General features: G+C 46.3%; 1 protein-coding gene across 1 annotated transcript in view; it reads left to right on the top strand.

Moving 5' to 3' along the window:
* mcf2a (MCF.2 cell line derived transforming sequence a) overlaps window positions 1-19,208 on the top strand; it is a 32,366-nt gene that overhangs the window by 2,500 nt on the left and 10,658 nt on the right. Inside the window, exons 2-16 of the mRNA XM_061234931.1 lie at window positions 4,786-4,854; window positions 6,271-6,385; window positions 7,043-7,133; window positions 9,887-10,006; window positions 10,978-11,094; window positions 11,711-11,860; window positions 12,124-12,245; window positions 12,401-12,515; window positions 12,977-13,096; window positions 13,852-14,043; window positions 14,566-14,757; window positions 15,396-15,567; window positions 17,936-18,018; window positions 18,725-18,810; window positions 18,939-19,005. Coding sequence (XP_061090915.1) covers window positions 4,786-4,854; window positions 6,271-6,385; window positions 7,043-7,133; window positions 9,887-10,006; window positions 10,978-11,094; window positions 11,711-11,860; window positions 12,124-12,245; window positions 12,401-12,515; window positions 12,977-13,096; window positions 13,852-14,043; window positions 14,566-14,757; window positions 15,396-15,567; window positions 17,936-18,018; window positions 18,725-18,810; window positions 18,939-19,005 — 1,811 coding nt within the window. The remainder of the gene's footprint in view (window positions 1-4,785; window positions 4,855-6,270; window positions 6,386-7,042; window positions 7,134-9,886; window positions 10,007-10,977; window positions 11,095-11,710; window positions 11,861-12,123; window positions 12,246-12,400; window positions 12,516-12,976; window positions 13,097-13,851; window positions 14,044-14,565; window positions 14,758-15,395; window positions 15,568-17,935; window positions 18,019-18,724; window positions 18,811-18,938; window positions 19,006-19,208) is intronic.

Raw genomic sequence — 19,208 nt, 5'->3', positions numbered from 1 at the left:
CCACGTCAGGCCACAGCCCTGTGGGTCTGCCCTGGACACTGTGTGGAAGAGTCGCTGGAGACTGTACAGCAATGCCAGAGTACAGGGGTACACACACACGCACACACGCGCGCGCACACACACACACACACACACACACACACACACACACACATATGCCCACACATCTTTTTCTCAGTACCTGGCTGGAAAGTCTGCAGTTTAGTGAATTTGTGTTTTGATATAATGGCTTGGGTGGTCACCTAAGGACAGGCAGCTCAATGGTTTTAAACCGTATAACAAACTGCAAGTACTGTAGCTATGCTATCACCTCCTTTGATGACCACTACGCTGAGGTGAATCAATTTCTGCAGCTGCAAACGGTTAAATGCAGAATTCATTTTCCTTTTACAAAGCCTAGAATGCTAATCCGCTTTAGCTCTACAATCCTTGCTTGGCAAAATGCCTGTTAGCTATGTTCTCCAAACTGGCTGAGCTGAAACTCTACCAATGAGTGTGTGTGTGTGTCTATGTGGGGACATATGGACTTGAATGCGTACTAGCCACCTCAGTGAGGCATGGCAGCCATTTTGCATCACAGACACCTCAGCTGAGGTGCGGAGGGAGGGAGCTAAGCCAAACAAATCACTTAATAATGCAAGCCAATGTTGCAAAACTCTGCTAGTGTATGAGAAGCTTCCTTCTTCTAACCCGACTTTATATTACTGTTGTGTGCTTTAGCATACCAGTCTCAGTAATGAAAGAGAGCAGTTGATTGGGCGGCATGTTTGTCTGGTAAAGGCCCGAAAATGAAGCCATTATTTCCCCCTGGAAGGGGAGCCTGTTAATTGAAACTGAAGCGAAAGGGCAGAGCAGGGTTACACAGCATGGATATTGGCTCATTGTAATGTCACACACACACACGCCTGTGTTTACGTCTAAAGGAAGCTCGCCCACATTGTTTAAAGGAGGTGTTTCAGGGAGTTGTTTGGCTTGCGTATGAGCATGACTGATGACAGGGGCAGGACAAAAGGTCAAACAGAGGCCAGCTGCCAATTGCAAACATTTATTTTAAAACATTTACAGGCTTACAGCAACATATTGTAGTTCTCTGTCATTGTGACGCAGGGTCACAGACGGGTGTGAGATCATCCCCACTAGCTGTTAGAAAGTCCTAATTTTACTTTTAAGGGCCTTGTTGACAGGGGTACTTCATTGTTGGCTAGAAAGTCATTGGGCAGTCACTTGCCAGAGGCATCCAGTTCAGATCAAGAAGGATGAAAGATCTAGTACTAAGGGCAAAACCATTGCTGGGAAATCAAGTTCAAGTTCAAATGTATTGTTTATTCTTATGGCATGGTATGCTGCCAAATGATCCAAGGAAACCATAAAAGTAGAAAATGTGTGTGTCTGTGTGTGTGTGTGTGTGTGTGTGTGTGTGTGTGTGTGTGTCCATGTGCACATGCATGCATGTATGTGTGTGTATTAGTGTTGTGTCTGTTGAGAAATGAGAGCTGTATACTGAAGAAATTCAATGGGGGGGAGGGGGAGATCACTTGACACAACAATCAGTCCCACACCCTCGAACCTGATACCCTGGAACAGCAGCCTGTCATCGTGTTACACCAATGAGACGGGCCGGAATCTCTCCGGCCCCCGGCCCAAGGCGGAGACAGTTCGCCTCATGAAATATTCAGCCCGGCTCCGTGCGGCTCCGTGCGGCTCCGTGCGGCTCCGTGCGGCTCATAAGCCACGCAGTGACGGGTGACACCGCCGCAGGCCCTGAAAGTGAACTCCCGCCTTCACGCTCCACTGTAATTCACGCACGTTTGAGCTCATATTTATTTTTAATGTCTTGTGTACATTATTAAGGAGGCATTGAGCTCTCGCCGATGGCGTGAGACTCCTTACCCCCACAACTTCACTTCCCAGGGACCTCAGCCCGAACTCTGAGAACTCTGAGTGCGTTCCACGGTCACTAGGCTCAGAGAAATGCACTCCGTTTAGACTGAGACTGACATTACGATGTCAAATGATGTCTTCCTCAGAGTCAAAAACAGAGCACCTCTTTTCTATAGCTGGCTTTTGGGCGCGTTGGGTATTCCCCTTTCTGTTCTCGAACACTGCACGTAAGTTACATGGTTAAAAGGACTGTCTGGTCAGTGTGAAAATCTGCTGCGTGTACACAACAGCATGTAAGTCAGTGGTTCGATCCCCGGTGTAGCCGCGATAAGATCCGCCCAGCCGTTGGGCCCTTGAGCAAGGCCCTTAACCCCGCATTGCTCCAGGGGAGGATTGTCTCCTGCTTAGTCTAATCAACTGTAAGTCGCTTTGGATAAGAGTGTCTGCCAAATGACATGTAATGTAATGTAATGACATGTAATTTAATGTAATGTTCAGGCGTAGATGAAGAGGCATGTGATCGATGGGCTGGTCTTTGAGGCCCGTGTGTTCTGGGGTTGTCGGGGCACGGTGCTGTCTTTGTCACCAGACAATGAAAGGCTGCCAGAGGAGCGAGACATGACCTATTGCAGTGTCTGTCACCGCTGTGGCCATTACGTCAGTGGAACTGCTGCAAGTAAACAGAAAATAATGGGCTTTTCTCGCTGCGTGGCCTGACCTGCCCACTGATTTACTCTGTGTTCATGTGCTGGGCTACTCCTGCGGGAACCGTGTTTGTCCGTTGCATGTCAGAATTGTTTGTGTAATTCACTGTGTTGTCAGGCTATCTTCTAGATAATTACAAAGGAATTATCAACAACTATAATTTGAGTTTATTTTAATGTTTATTATTAAATTTAATGTCCCAGGTGGCTCGGCCTGATCACATGGGACTGGTGGCGTCCATTTGTTTCATGTGATGTCACTTCCTGTATTTTCCACCTTATGCGGTCCTATAATAAGTTGTTGTCCGTTTATCTTGACTTATAGGACTTATACTTATATGACTTACATGCTAAGGCTAGAAGATCCTGCATTGGCAGGTGACAATATGTTTACAAGAGACTGCGCCAAGTCCCACAGCTAGAGGGCACTGTTCGTCATTCTTCTAACAAGCTTGCTCTGTGGTTGAGGGAGGGGGAGCAGAGCAGGTTATTGATTGGCTATTTTGAAACATCTGACTCACCCTATTAGCCATACACTTTTTTCCATCTACTTTCAGTCGTAGAAAACACAGCAAAATGACCGTTACCAGGACTGACACTTTTAAACAAGGAAACCGTGTGCCGTCTCTGCTGTGCTGTGATATATTAATGCTGAGTTGAAGGCGGATAAACGGCTCAGTGGCTCTGTGGATGAAACGTGGGATCACATGTCGGGAGCAGGTTTCTTCCTTGGCCAGGACATGACTGAGAGTGGCTTTGTCATAGTCAGACACCCTGCAGGGTGATATGGGGGACTGCCAGCAACGGGCCAAAATACACCTTCAAGTATCTTTTTACAAAACGCACAATGCCTATTATAAAGTAGCCTATATAAACTACAATCACAATTGTGGAGAATCACATTTCTTTACAGGTGGCAAAAAGGTATTAAGTAAGTAATACTTCATTTAACCAATGGTTACAAAGTACTCGCAATAAAATAGTAAAAAACACAAAACATCGACAAACAGGATAAAACAGAAATCATGAGAGAGACTATTTCAAAGTGTAAACTACATACTAAATGGCTAGAAAATCCATGTTGCGTATGAAACACAACGTGCCAGCTTGTCTCTGGTGACTGAGCTAGTTGAGCTCTGCGTTTTTAATGGCCCAGGAGGATTGTGGGTCAAGAGGCTCGTGGTCTGGGGACTGGTCTGGCTCGGGATGAGAGAGGAGGGGAATCGGGGCTGTGGATGGAAAAGCGTGGGAAAGCGACCCTGATCCCACGCCCTCTGCTGGCCAGCGGCCACACTGCACCCCAGGGTTTCTGACCCCTGGACTAAACGGAGCTCTTGCATGTTGGTCATTGAACCTCAGGGGGCAGTGTGCATTCGTGTGTGTGTGAGAGAGAGCTGTTTATTGCAAGAAATTCTATGACAAGGGCAGATCACTTGACACAACAATCCTGTTTTTACTGTGGATCCCGTTTTAGACAGCGGTTTCATGAGAGGGCTGTGATGCAAACGGCCGGGAGTTTGTCGTTTTAAGGTGCAATCACAGGAGCTCCTCCTTTATTCGTCGAGAAACTACATTAGCGATGCATTAGACTTAAGTCTCTCAATTGGCCAGCTTGTTGTGTTCTGTCAGTGCTCACTGTATTGCAACCCTTGAAGAGAGGCACTGGCTGCTGTAGTTATGTTCTTAAGAACAGACCAGTGTTTGAGAATGGAAACGGCAAAGCTTGTGATTTCGCCTGCTGTGAATTTCACCAAATTTCACAGGCTTTCTGATGTAAGGGTATAATCTACCCCCTGCAGCTGGTAGAACTGAATATGAAATATTTTTTGTATTTAAATGGTAAATGGTTAGCATTTATATAGCACCTTATATACACACACTCACACACCAACAGTGATTGGCTGCCATGCAAGGCACCGACCAGCTCGTCAGGAGCATTTAGGGGTTAGGTGTCTTGCTCAGGGACACTTCGACACAGCCCGGGCAGGGATCGAACCGGCAACCCTCCACCTGCCAGACGACTGCTCTTACTGCCTGAGCCATGTCGCCCCTTATTTAATTTTGTTAAATCCTTTTAAGCATTTAAAAACCACAGTCTCTTCCTGTCCTTCAGGTCTGTTTTATCCGTTGTGAAGGTTGAAGTGTGAAGTGAAGTGAAGGACCATGCTAATCTTCCCCCCCCCCTCCTTTCCCTCCCCAGGGGTGACCGTCCCTATCAGTGTTAAGGAGGTAGGGGGCTACATCGAGAGGCAGGTGGCCTTCCTGTCAGGTAAGAGCCGTTTAACCTCCATTCTGAGGACATTCTGTTCTGGTGGGCCAAATTAGGGTTGAAATAAAAACCTATACCGGCCGTTAGCTCTCCAGGAGCAGGGTCGGGGAGCCCTGGTTTAAGGCCATCTGGAGGACATGTTCGGGTGTACAGATATATAAACGTGGTTTCCCCCACCTCCCTGAAATGACTCTCCTCTCTGCTCCTCTCAGAGCATTCCTGTGCATGACAAATTCTGCAGAGCAGACGATATCTTAATCTGTCTTCCCCTGGACACGAGAGAGCCTGAGGCTGTGTCTGTAGGGATCGATACCAGCCCTGTTCACGCACGGCTGCAGATGGGTAATATAACATTATGGAGGGAGCAGATTCAGCCCAGCAATGCTCACCGTGTCCCACCACTACAGTGTACCTACTGCTCAGTTTACCTAAAGGCTAGATAGTATCTAGCGCCGTATCAAGCCTGGTTTTGGAAACCCCCCCTACTTTATGGCCTGCCAAGCTGTTATACACGGCGACCACAGTGTGGAAAAATGCATCCTAATGTCTGCACAGATTTTATCCTTTGCTAATTTCTCATTCTGCAAACAGAACTCAACCTGAGGAATCTCCTGTAGCTCATTTAGTTAACCCTGTTCATGAATTTAAAAAGTTTAATCAAATCGCCCCTAAATCCCTTTGTGCTAAGCTCTTTACCTGCCTCCAGAGACTGCAGTTTTGGTAGGCATTTATAGAGCGCCTTTATCCAAAGCGCTGTACAATTGATGCTTCTCATTCACCCATTCATACACACACTCACACACCGACGGCGATTGGCTGCCATGCAAGGCGCCGACCAGACACTTTGACACAGCCCGGGCAGGGGATCGAACCGGCAACCCTCCGACTGCCAGACGACTGCTCTTACTGCCTGAGCCATGTCGCCCAATTTAATACCCAAGTTTTCTCGCGTGCTTAACTCTGTGAGCCTGTGCAGGACACATGCGGTGTTCCCTCTCTACCTCTCCCCCTACGGAGAGTCTGATGTACATACCACCACCTGGCTAATAATATTGAAATAATAATGATAAAATCATATTTTACAAAGGAATGGTTTCTATACTGTACAGGCTGGGTCAATGTGTTATCTTACACGGAGTATTCCAGTGCAGACAGAATTACTTTATTTTCGATCATGAGGAAAGTGTATTTCTGAGATGAAACACAACCTTGTTTTTCCTTTTTTGTTACTGTCAGTGCTGATGGTAAAGTTTGTTCAATAAAGTTCTTACATTCTAAATGATCTTGCTCTTCCTGTTATTAAATATCACTCTCCTGTCTTTATGTCAGTCATGTGCGATCTGTTACCATAACCAAAAATTGAATAATGTGGTAATAGATTATTCCAAATAATTTATTTATTTCTTTTTTTGCCAGGGGGCCGGGGGGAGGAGTCTAGCGTGGTCATCACGCTCCCAGAGTGCTCCGATTTCAGCGACATTCCCGAAGAGGCTTTAGCTAAGGTCCTTACGTACCTCACTCTGATTCCACGGTACGTTCCACAACCTTACCGTTATCACACTTTCCACTCTTAATAATAACACACGCTTCTGTCTACTCCCTCCCTCTCCAACCTACTCATTCTCTTTCATTCACTGACTCTCTCTCTCTCTCCCTCTCTCTCTATCTCTCTGTCTCAGACCTACTCATTCTCATTCATTCACTGACTCTCTCTCTCTCTCTCTCAGACCTACTCATTCTCTTTCATTCACTGACTCTCTCTCTCTCTCCCTCTCTCTCAGACCTACTCATTCTCTTTCATTCACTGACTCTCTCTCTCTCTCTCTCTCTCTCTCTCTCTGTCTCAGACCTACTCATTCTCATTCATTCACTGACTCTCTCTCTCTCTCTCTCTCTCTCTCTCTCTCAGACCTACTCATTCTCTTTCATTCTCTGCATTGCAGTATATCCCTTATGTACGTTATTTATTCTGAACACATAAATTGTTCCGAGCTTGATTACTCTGTTTCCCCAAACTCAAATCCCCAACAGTATTCCAGAACTGTTCCTGTGTTATATTACCATAGTACTGGTCGTGCATAAATAGAATTGCTATGTATATGGTGTGATACGACTGCTGTTAAATCAGGTGGGAATAACACATTAACTCAAACATGCTTAACTAATAATGCTGCATTACTCTGCTCAGAACATGGCAGCCCGGTGTTAAGTTCATCGTCATTCTCGACCGGAGACTGGACACGTGGGCCTCCATTAAAACAGCGCTGGCGAGAATTGCGGTGAGGATTCACGCGATTTCACTGTATTTCACGCATGGTTTCATGTCCAAAGAACGAACAGTCTTGCGCATTTACTGTTCTTTTTTATTTGCATTGACTTTGCTAAATTTTTGCAGGGCTTGCTTATGTTAAAATGAGATAATGCTTTTCTGTAAATTCTTTATTCCTACAATAGTTTTTGCGAACTTTTCTCAATCTTGCCCCACACTGGAGACCTGTCTCGTTACTGTCCATGGTCCTGAAAGTGACAACCCCTCGCTGCGTCGTTCGTTTCAGCCATTTCATATGAAAACATACCCCTCTCAGAATGCTTTACAGTTTGAGCATAAGCAATGTATAGCTAAGTACATGTAACCGTGCTTGACATGGATTCACTACGTAACAAGTAGCCTAGACTGCTCGGGGAGCTGGTGACGTCACTGACGTGATGATTAGCCTACTTTATGGACTGGACTATTATTCACAAAACGTGATGCACTAAATAAACGAACGTATCCACACACGTGTCCAATAGTTTTCCTTTTTATTATAAAACGAACCGTCTCTGAAATTTTAGTAATTAGTCAATTGTGTACTACTGTCACAGGTAAAAAGTTAACATGGGATTTTTCTCAAAGCTCAGCATTGCAGGTGCGCTATAGCCTAGTTCCCTCTGTGTATGTAGTCCGAGAGAACACGAGCACACGCATTTGGCGAATAAGAGCAGTTAGCGGTCGCTGGAAAATAGTATATTGTCATTTTCATGACGCTCAATTCCGGTTTGTAAATCGTGATAATTCTTTGGGCGGACGAAAAGAGTCTAGCGCGGGAGCCGTGTTGCAGATGGCGCTACCAGCCATGGGCGCAGCATCATCGACGCTGCGCCCAGTCTTGTAGCCGACGGAGGAAACAGGGTGGCACAGGCAGGTGAAGGCAGAATGGGGTAGGCGAAAACGAAAACGGGAAATACATCCTAATAGGGAAGACAAAGACGATGTCAGACGCTATTTCGCCGCGAGGAATTCCCAGGAAGCAGAGGAGGACGGTAAGGTGCTTTGAGATTATTTAAGTGCACAAGAGTTGCCCGTAAGTTGAGACAGGCTGGGAAATGCGGCATAGCTAGAAAGCCGGTAGCACACGCTTGCATATTACTGCAGATCTGAAAGCATCCCGCTTAGTCATGCAATTCCGCTAGGTTGATGTATTCTAGTTGGATAGCATTTTTATCAATCCGGGTTGGAACAAAACGGAATATGCAGTGCCAAAGGTAATCGACTGTAGAACAAGCTAGGACAAATCAATGTCACATTCGTCAAAAACTGTTTGACGGGGACACGTAGCCTACCTAAATAAACCTTTATCAAATGTAACGGTTCTGTATCCAAAAGTAAGCAGTTTGGCAACTGCCAAAACGATGGCACTGGTACAGCTATATTTCAACCGTTCATTATTGCACACAGGGCCATAAATCATGTTAGTTAGGATATAGGTACGAAGTATTTTAGTGAATTCTTAATTGAAACGGATTTGACTGCTTGAGTCGAAATAATTGGTGATTTTGTATTGAAAAGAAATTGTGCCTCGTCTTATTGTATAGCTTAATATGGACCTCAAGCATAGAGATTGCTGTTGTAAGGAAGTTACTGTACATACAAATTTGGTCTTTTTTAGCGTTGGAATGAGTGAAACACCGCATTGGTTGAATTAAAATGCATTTGTGTTGCCTCGAAGATATGCCATGATAAGAGCACGTTACTGTATTGTGGCTGTGTGGTTTTCTCTCCACTGTAGTCTCATTTAGATTACTGTACAAAAACGTAGTGAATTCCAACCCACCCCACCTACTGTGTACTGCATTGCCTGTCTATGTGTACAGTAATGTACCGTATATGAGTTCACATAAAGCTTGCTGTGTGTACAGTATGAACAGTGTTTGTGTGTGAGGTGGATTAGCATCCTAGCTCTCATGCTAACTATAAGAATGGCCGTTCAGTCCCGTTCTGAAGCTTGTCTCAGGATGCGTTCTGTGCCGAAGGGAGATAATGGGTGAGGATGTGCATATATGTTCCTGTACAAACTCGGTATTGCTGCACACACACTGCTGTAGCTATGTGCTTGTCCAGACTGTCTGGTGCTGCAGGGGGGAGGTTATGTTAATGTATGCCAAGCAGACCGGTAATTTGGGGACCCCCTCTCTGTCAGGTGGGGGAGGTGATGTTAATGTATGCCAAGCAGACCGGTAATTTGGGGACCCCCTCTCTGTCTGGCAGGGAGGTGATTTTAATGTATCCCAAGCAGACCGGTAATTTGGGGTCCCCCCTCTGTCAGGGGGGCAGGTGATGTTAATGTATGCCAAGCAGACCAGTAATTTGGGGACCCCCTCTCTTTCAGGCGGGGAGGGGATGTTAATGTATCCCAAGCAGACCTGTAATTTGGGGACCCCCTCTCTGTCTGGCGGGGAGGTGATGTTAATGTATGCCAAGCAGACCGGTAATTTGGGGACCCCCTCTCTGTCAGGGGGGCAGGTGATGTTAATGTATGCCAAGCAGACCGGTAATTTGGGGACCCCCTCTCTGTCAGGGGGGGAGGTTATGTTAATGTATGCCAAGCAGACCCGTAATTTGGGGACCCCCTCTCTGTCAGGGGGGCAGGTGATGTTAATGTATGCCAAGCAGACCGGTAATTTGGGGACCCCCTCTCTGTCTGGCGGGGAGGTGATGTTAATGTATGCCAAGCAAGACCGGTAATTTGGGGACCCCCCTCTCTGTTCCCAGGCCTCCTTTCCTGGGACCCTGCACCTGGTCCTGGTGCTGCGGCCCACCAGCTTCTTCCAGAGAGCCGTCACCGACCTGGGCTTCCGGTTCAGCCAGGAGGACTTCATGCTGAAGATGCCCGTAATGAACGAATCCCTTAATGCAGGGGTGTCAGACTCCAGTCCTGGAGGGCCGCGGTGTCCGCTGGTTTTTGGTGTGTTTCAGCAGCACGAGAGATGCATTTCAAAGTCTTTCACTGGCTAAAGACTACACACACCTTGTTCTCAAGGCCTTAATTGGCTGCCGTTTGAAAGGAAACCACAAACATCGGCAGACACTGCGGCCCTCCAGGACTGGAATTTGACACCCCTGCCTTAATGAGTGCATACTGTGAGAATGATCATGTAGGGAAAATCTAATCTGGCCCTCAAATCCAAATCCGGCCCTGGTTTTCTCCTGGGAAATTAGCTGAACAGTTCATGTGAATACAGTCAGTAGCACTGACTGTATTCACATCTGACTCATTACATTACATTATTGGCATTTGGCAGACGCTCTTATCCAGAGCGATGTACAGTTGATTAGACTAAGCAGGAGATAATCCTCCCCTGGAGCAATACAGGGTTAAGGGCCTTGCTCAAGGGCCCAACGGCTGTGCGGATCTTATTGCAGCTATACCGGGATTAGAACCACTGACCTTGGGTGTCCCAGTCATTTACCTTGACCACTACGCTACAGGCCGCCCCAGGACTCCCAGGTAAAACCAGCAGGATTTTGGTTGCAGGCAGAAAGCCTTGTTAATGAGAGAGAGGTCCAAGGACAAGGGCCTGACTGGTCAAAGCTGACACAAATAACCACACATTACAACAGTGGTAAAAAAATAAGTCTAATAAATACCTAATAAAGTGCTCACTGAATTTATATTACACATTATATTTAAACAGATTTTGAATTTCCCTGCATACATTTAAATTCCTTTCCATATGGGTGTACAGAAGCATTGTAAAGGGCTTCGTAATGCTGCAGGTGTACAGCACGTTTGAGGGATGGCAGGTTTGACAGACGACGGTACTGTGTCTGCTTCACGCGTTGTGCTGTCTCCGCTCTCCCAGGTGGTCATGCTGAGCTCTGTCACAGACCTGCTGCGCTATATCGATGAGAACCAGCTCACCCCGGAGTTCGGCGGGACACTGGAGTACTGCCACAGCAGCTGGATCGTCCTGCGCACGGTGCGTAGCACTGCCGCTAGCACCGCCGCTAACACCGCCACTAGCACCGCCAGTAGCACCACCGCTAACACCAGCGCTAGCACCGCCAGTAGCACCACCGTTAACACCAGCGCTAGCACCACCAGTAGCACCACCACTAGCACCACCAGTAACACCACCGCTAACACCACCGCTAGCATCGCCAGTAGCACCGCCGCTAGCACCGCCAGTAGCACCACTGCTAGCACTGCCGCTAGCACCACCACTGTCTGATAGCATTGCCCATGCTAGAATGTACCGGTAGGCTTTACCCAGCGCTAGCCTTAACCATTACCATGAAATCAGATGACTAAATAGCTGAGCTTATGTTATCAGTCTATAGGCCAGTTTCACGGACACAGATTAAACCTTATCCTAGATAAATACAAATTTGAATGGAGGTGCAAAACTCAATTTAGAGTAGGGCTAAGCTTAGTCTGTGTCTGTGAAACTGGCCCGTAGACTGATAACATGAGCTTGTCTGTATGGTCATCGGATTCCACGGGCGCAGTTGTGGTTCATGTCGGGTAAAGCCAAAATCTGGCCCTCTCTCTCTCCTGTGCTCTGCTATCTTCTGTCCCTCTGTCTCCCCCTGCAGGCTATTGAGAGTTTTGCGGTGACGGTGAAGGAGATTGCCCAGATGCTGCAAGCCTTTGGCACAGAGCTGGCAGAGACGGATCTCCCTGAGGAGGGAAACGCCATCGAGTTCCTCCTCATGTCGCACACTGACAAGTACAGGAAACTGAAGGTCTATATTTATTATTATTATTATTATTATTATTATTATTATTATTATTATAGTAATGTTAATCAATGATCTAATACTGCGCAGCAATGTACTGTATCGTGTAATAGTGACATTATTGTAATAATAATGCAACATTATTAATATCACAATAAACACATGCTTGGTCTGTGTGATGGCAGCATGCCTAAATTAACCTTTGTTCTGTATAAGCTTGGCTTGGTAGTTTTGTTCACTTGAGTGATGTAACAGTGATGTCATTGCAGGATGACATCAGGACAGTGACGAGGGAGGCGCATCACTTGCTCTCAAACCTGGAGGCTTCTGGGATAGAAGAATATTCTGGAAAGCACTGGAATGTGAGCCAGGAATGGGAGACAGTGCAGAGGTAGATACTACAGAAACACACACACACACACACACACACACACGCATATATTAAATATGTGTTCAATTATGCATACATTTTCCAGATTCATGGTTACATTACAGTCACAGGTTGTTACCAGGTCATATTTGTGGAGCCTCTCCCCTGTGTGCCAGGTTACTGGGTCAGCTGCGGGACATGGAGATGGCCTTCGATGGCTTCTTCGAGAAGCATCACCTCAAACTGCAGCAGTACCTGCAGTTGCTAAGATACGAGTGCAGCTTCCACGAGGTACGGAGGTGTGAGACAACAGGCGTGGATGTAATTATACTGCAGCAGTGTCTCTGTGCTGGACGTGTGATCCTTTATGTAGCCGTAGCTACCATTGAGGACACCGAGGTCATGAACTCTGTATGTATTTTTACATGTCCATTTCCAAAGCCTATATTTCATTCCATTCTCTAGTAGGCGGGGGAGATAACAACAGATACGTAATTGTTTTGGATTCAAATACTTTTCTACGCTTTACTGAGCTTGTCTGGTGTCTCGGAACCTATACAATACTCTCAGAAAGTGCCAATCCCACCCTTAGATCCTCTTGGTTGGCTCAATTGCATCAGGCAAGATCAATCGAGCACAGAAAAGTATTCGAATCCGAAACAATTCCGTATTTGACGCAGGTCTGCTGTGTATATGTGATATTTGTGGGGAGGTTCTGGGTGAGTATTCTGACGCGTTGTTTCTGTGTTCAGATGGAGTCCACGCTGGAGAATCTGTCGGTCCAGGAGCAGGAGATGGCAGTGTCAGGGGACACGGTGGCACAGACTGAGCAGCTGATCAGAGAGATGGAGGATCTGGACAGCAGAGCACAGGTCAGTGGCCATATCCTCTGGGCCTCACACCGGCAGTAGAATATGCTGGGCCCTAGTTCGTCTCCTGTTCTGTAAATTATTGTGTGTTACCACTGTACTCTGTGTAATGGCATGGTATGTGCAAGTCTTAGTCTTAGGATGATTTTTTGGATTAGTCTTTTGTGGGCAGTTTTGCAGATACAGATCAAGCATAGTCCTAGACTAAGTTCAATTTTGATTGGAGATTGTTTATGCAAAACTCAATTTAGTCCGGGACTAGGCTTAAGCTGTGTCCGTGAAACCAGCCCTAGGATTCCTAAATCGAAGTCTTAAATCGCTATGATTTCCTGCACAATGTCGAAAGATAATATCCTGTTCCAAAAATGATTTACATCATAGTGAACAATCTTCAAGGAAAAAAAAATCTATAAAATACCATATTTGACAATGATCCATTATACTGTACATTATTTGCCACAGAGCCTGCTGGCCTTTACTCAGTACTTATTCAATCAATGAAAACAACTGATCACAGTTTCCTCACCTTAATTAATTTATTGAGTTTAAATATGTTGTGATTTTGAAGTAAAAAAAACTGTTCCCGTTATTCCATTATGAATTGGCATTAACTAATGTAGCGAACATGAATTGAGTTTAAAGCCAATTCATGTCACCTGATTGTAAATCGTATGTGATGATACTGTGTATTGTTCTTCATATGCTGTGGTATGTGTGGGAGTGTGGCCTGCTTAGCGTAATGTGGGTCCCGTTGGCAGGAGGAGATGGGGCGTGCCCAGATCATCATCCTGCACGGGCACCAGCTGGCGGGCAGCCACCACTACGCCATGGCTCTGATCCTGCAGCGCTGTAACCAGCTCCGTCACCACGGCGACACGCTGACCGCCGCCCTGAGGGCCAAACACAGCGCTCTGACCCACTCCAGAGACCTGCTGCTGCGCCTTGAACAGGCAATATTATACACACACACACACTCACACACACACACACACACCCACTCATACACACACACACCCACTCATACACACACACACACACACTCTCACACACACACTCACACACACTCACACACACACACACACACACTCTCACACTCTCACACTCTCACACACTCACACACACACTCTCACACTCTCACACTCTCACACACACACACTCACTCACTCACTCACACTCACACACTCTCACACAATCTCACACCATCTAGAACAGGCATTGTGCTGATATTATACACACACTCACACACTCACACACTGTCTGGAACAGGCACTGTGCTCCCTACAGATATTACACACACACACTCACTAACACACACTCTCACACGCACATGCTCACACACACACACACTCACACACACTCTCACACGTACACGCTCACACAGCCTGGAACAGGCACTGTGATGATATTATACACAGACACACACACCGTTTCGGAGACAGGTCATGTGACCAGTCTGTGTCCGTGTCTCTCAGACCCTGCGCTGGTGTGATGAGGGGGCCTACCTCTTAGCCAATCAGATGGTGGATAAGTTCCAGTCCAAGGAGGGGGCGCAGGTCGCGCTGCGGGACATTGAGCGCTTCCAGGAGAGCGTGGCTCCGCCCCTCAGCGTGGGCCCTGATGTTCTGGCCATGGAGTTTGAGTCCATCCTCACCCCTGAGCTACAGGTAAACTATCATATACCACAATTTCAGATACACTAACCAAGCCCTCAGCTACAGGTAAACTATCATATACCACCATTACAGATACACTAACCAAGCCCTCAGCTACAGGTAAACTATCATATACCACAATTACAGATAAACTACCCTCACCCCTGAGCTACAGGCAAACTAACCAAGCCCTCAGCTACAGGTAAACTATCATATACCACTAACCAAGCCCTCAGCTACAGGTAAACTATCACATATCACAATTACAGATACACTAACCAAGCCCTCAGCTACAGGTAAACTATCATATACCATGATTACATACACTAACCAAGCCCTCAGCTACAGGTAAACTATCATATACCATGATTACATACACTAACCAAGCCCTCAGCTACAGGTAAACTATCATATACCACTATTACAGATACACTAACCAAGCCCTCAGCTACAGGTAAACTATCATATACCACGATTACAGATACACTAGCCAAGCCCTCCACTACAGGTAAACTATCATTTACCACTATTACAGATAATTACAGATGCTCTGGCCCTCTCTTTAATTGCTCACTTGTGTGTTTACTCTCAGTGCAGTCTGAGTGCATGATTACCTTCCTCTGATGTCCATGTCACCCCGTCCGCCCCAGGCCCAGATCGGGTCGGCCCATGAGAAGCTCACTGCGGTCCAGGCCATGCTCCAGAACCGGCAGGCCTGCTTGCGGAAGCTGGCTGACAAGCTGGTCCGCCCCATCCAGCTGGTGGCCCCCCGGCCTGAGAACCCACCCCGCTCCAAGTCCCCGCTGTTCTCCCCAAAACACGGTGAGAGTTACACCCACACAGAGTCTTACGCTCAGCACATGTACACCACCATGCAGGACGCTCCGTATAGAAACAAGTACATTAAAAATAAGCTACCTCAGTAACAAATTAAATGTAACCCGTATATTTGGGTGGAGGATGTTCTCCAAGTCCCAGTCGAGGCGAAGGTGTAATGAACTGGGTCATTAATTATGAACATTTAATGAAAGTAACCAATAAGGCAGGAACAGCACCTTGCAAAGCACTATGCTGTCTAAAAACTAGCTGTACACCAAGGTATTTCCTAATTAATGTCCCTGGGGGAACACAAAAGGTGGGGGGGGGGGGGGACTAAAATATTTAATGAAACCTGGATACAATATAGACGTGAATGGAAATGCGTATACTTAATACTTCGACGTAAATAGTGTCAGTTACAGAAATGACAATTATTCAGATTAAAACAATACAAATATGGCTGATGCAAACAAAGGTTACATAAAGATAAACTCCCTCGAAAGATAAACGAGCTTTGGTGGTTATTCCACACACGATGTTTAGGCTCCCTGGTACCACTGTCTGTCACAAGCCCCAAAACCTCCACCGCCCCGCCCAGCAGCTTCCTGGGCCCATGTTATTGACCTGGCCTGGCAGGTTTGTGTTACATACGGATGCTGGGTCCTCTGACAGCAGCCTTTCTCTCTATGACACCAGAGCTCTCCTGGACAGGCCCCTGACCGGTGTCATAGTGCATGCTGTGTGCCAGATACCTCCCGCGGTGTGCCAGCTACCTCCCGCATTAATGAGCTCTCCATAGGGCTCAATGAGATAGCGTAGCATAGCTGACAATACCTTCACAGCATATTCAGATTTTCAATCAGAATTAACATTTCTATTCGCCACAAGGTATTAGGTGATTTTTGGTGTTGAATTTGTCTGTATGCCTGTGTATCTGGCTGTATGTTCGTGTCTGTACTCTGTGTGTGTTTGTTTGTTTTTTTGTTTGTGTGAGTGTGTGAGTGCAAGTGTATATACGCGTGTGTTTGTGTGTGTGAGAGAGAGGGAGAGGGAGAGGGAGAGAGGGCGCCTGCCTCTTTACATTTCTCTTGCTCTGTCTTTGAGAGTTATGGTTGGAATTTATATAGCGCCTTTATCCAAAGCGCTGTACAATTGATGCTTCTCATTCACCCATTCATACACACACACACACCAACGGCGATTGGCTGCCATGCAAGGCGCCGACCAGCTCGTCAGGAGCATTTGGGGGTTAGGTGTCTTGCTCAGGGACACTTTGACACAGCCTGGGTGGGGGATCAAACCGGCAACCCTCCGACTGCCAGACGACTGCCACACAACTGCTCTTACTGCCTGAGCCATGTCGCCCCCATTATCCCCTCAGGGTTGTGGCTTCACTCTCATTTGAAGCCAAAGGTTCTTGGAGGCAGAAAATATCAGATCAATAACATTATACAGTATACCACCAGCCATTTGATCTTCAGAATCAAGGACATCTTTTCAAAGAAAACGTCTTCAGTGACGATATGGGATGAGGTTGGCTGAGCCTTGCTGTGATACTGTGATCGTCCCAGGTGTATCATGTGACCACAGTCGAAGGAAAGCTGTCAGTCATTCCAGTACCTGTGCCAGGGGAGGTTTTGACACTGATCCACTCATTACAATAAATTACTTTGCATTTTATTTAGCAGATGCTTTTATCTAAAGCGACATACAAAACAGTGCACATCGAGGTCATACAACAAACAACCAAACATATCAGATAAGGTAGAATTTATATATGATTGGCTGTAAGGCCATGAACATATGGTATGTCCAGTATGCAAGATAGGTAAGATAGATACTACCAAGACAATTGCAACTTGGGGAACTACAATACCGAGACAAATACGTATTACAAAAGTACTCAATTAAGGTATAAAATACAAGAGGCTAAAGATAGGTGAAAAACAAGTGACAATAGATTTGGGGACTCCCTCCTGCAAGGTGCAGCATGAAGAGGTGAGTCTTCAGACTGCATGGGAAAATGGGGAATGAGTGAGCAGTTCTTATGGGGATGGGGAGGTCGCTCCACCACTGGGGAGCTGCAGTCGGGACAGACGGGAGCCATTTCACATGGCACCACATTCCACACTCATTCTCATTGATTCGGTGCCTATCTTAGCTCCAGAAAAACGGCCTGTAGCGTAGTGGTTAAGGTACATGACTGAGACCCGCAAGGTCGCTGGCTCGATCCCCGGTGTAGCCACAATAAGATCCGCACAGCCGTTGGACCCTTGAGGATTGTCTCCTGCTTAGTCTAATCAACTGTATGTCACTCTGGATAAGAGCGTCTGCCAAATGCCATTAATTGTGATCTGTTTTATTTTCCCAGACTTCAATTCCGGGTTGAAGTTCTCCTTCGACATCTCTCTGCCGGGCAAGAGAACGTCACGGAAAAGCCCCAGTGCCAGGAAGGTAGGATACTCTACACTACCCTTCATTCCCAAAGGTGCGAATCCACTGCTTTAAAAGCTGCCAAGCTTTTTGTGGGTGCAGAGTTGATGCTGATGTATTGACCCTTTGAAACTGCCCTGGGTGCTAATGCTCTTTGTGGCATCTTTCAAAGCGAAGGGTAATATGCATGTTCTGTGATTCACAATCATAGCGGAGCGCAGTATGGTGGTAACCACAGTAACTGTGTGTGCGGTGGAGTTTCATACCTGCTGGTAAAAGTACCTGTTAAAACTATTCCTCTCTTCGCTCTCTCTCATGTCCATGTTCACGTTTAATGTAATGGAATGAAATTATACATTTGCAACGATATAAAAGTGCTAAAAACTTGATGACATATTCAACAGGGAAAACAGACAAAATGTAAACATTCACTGTATGAGTGAATGTTTGCATTAAAGTATCAAGGATACTGTATTTTCAATCGTATTTTTCAAAGTCTGTCTCTTACTCCCTCTCTCTTTCTCTCTCTCTCTCTCTCTCTCTCTCTCAAACACACACATACACTCACTTTCACATGTACAAACTCTCTATCCCTTCTCCCCCCCCCCTCTCTCTCTCTCTCTCTCTCTCTCTCTCTCTCTCTCTCTCTCTTCTTTCTCTCTCTTTCTTTCTCTCTCTCTCTCTCTCTTTCTCTCTCTCTCTCTCTCTCTCTCTCTCTCTCTCTCAGATAGAGGTGATGCATGACTACGAGGAGAACAGGAGCACTCTGTCCTTCAGTTTAGAGGGGGAAGACAGCCCAGACCTTCTGAAGCGGTGATCAGTGTTTATAGTAAATCTCTGTCATCTTATTTCTGCTGTTTCTGTAGCCTGTTGGCACAATGTCACTTCAGAATCACCATAATCTGTTTGTCTGTTGTTTGTCTTTCCTGTCATGGCTGCAGCCACGTGGTTAAGGAGCTGATTGAGACAGAGAGGATCTATGTGGATGAGCTTCTCTCTATATTACTGGTGAGCGCACCATTTAATAATCATGAATCTCTGTCAAATATGCTATTCCACAGATTTCTCCTTGAGCATTGTTCACTCTGACATACAGTAAATATTTGTTTGGTTGACATCGATATAGTAGCATGATTTTGGCTGCTTGGAAGTCAGAACCTTCCACATTTCCCCTTTGTTACGATAGCATTCACACATTCCTACATGTGCTG

The sequence above is a fragment of the Conger conger genome, chromosome 3 (genome assembly GCF_963514075.1).
Source record: "Conger conger chromosome 3, fConCon1.1, whole genome shotgun sequence".
Classification (NCBI taxonomy): Eukaryota; Metazoa; Chordata; class Actinopteri; order Anguilliformes; family Congridae; genus Conger; species Conger conger.
This window is presented reverse-complemented; position numbering and strand designations above follow the sequence as displayed.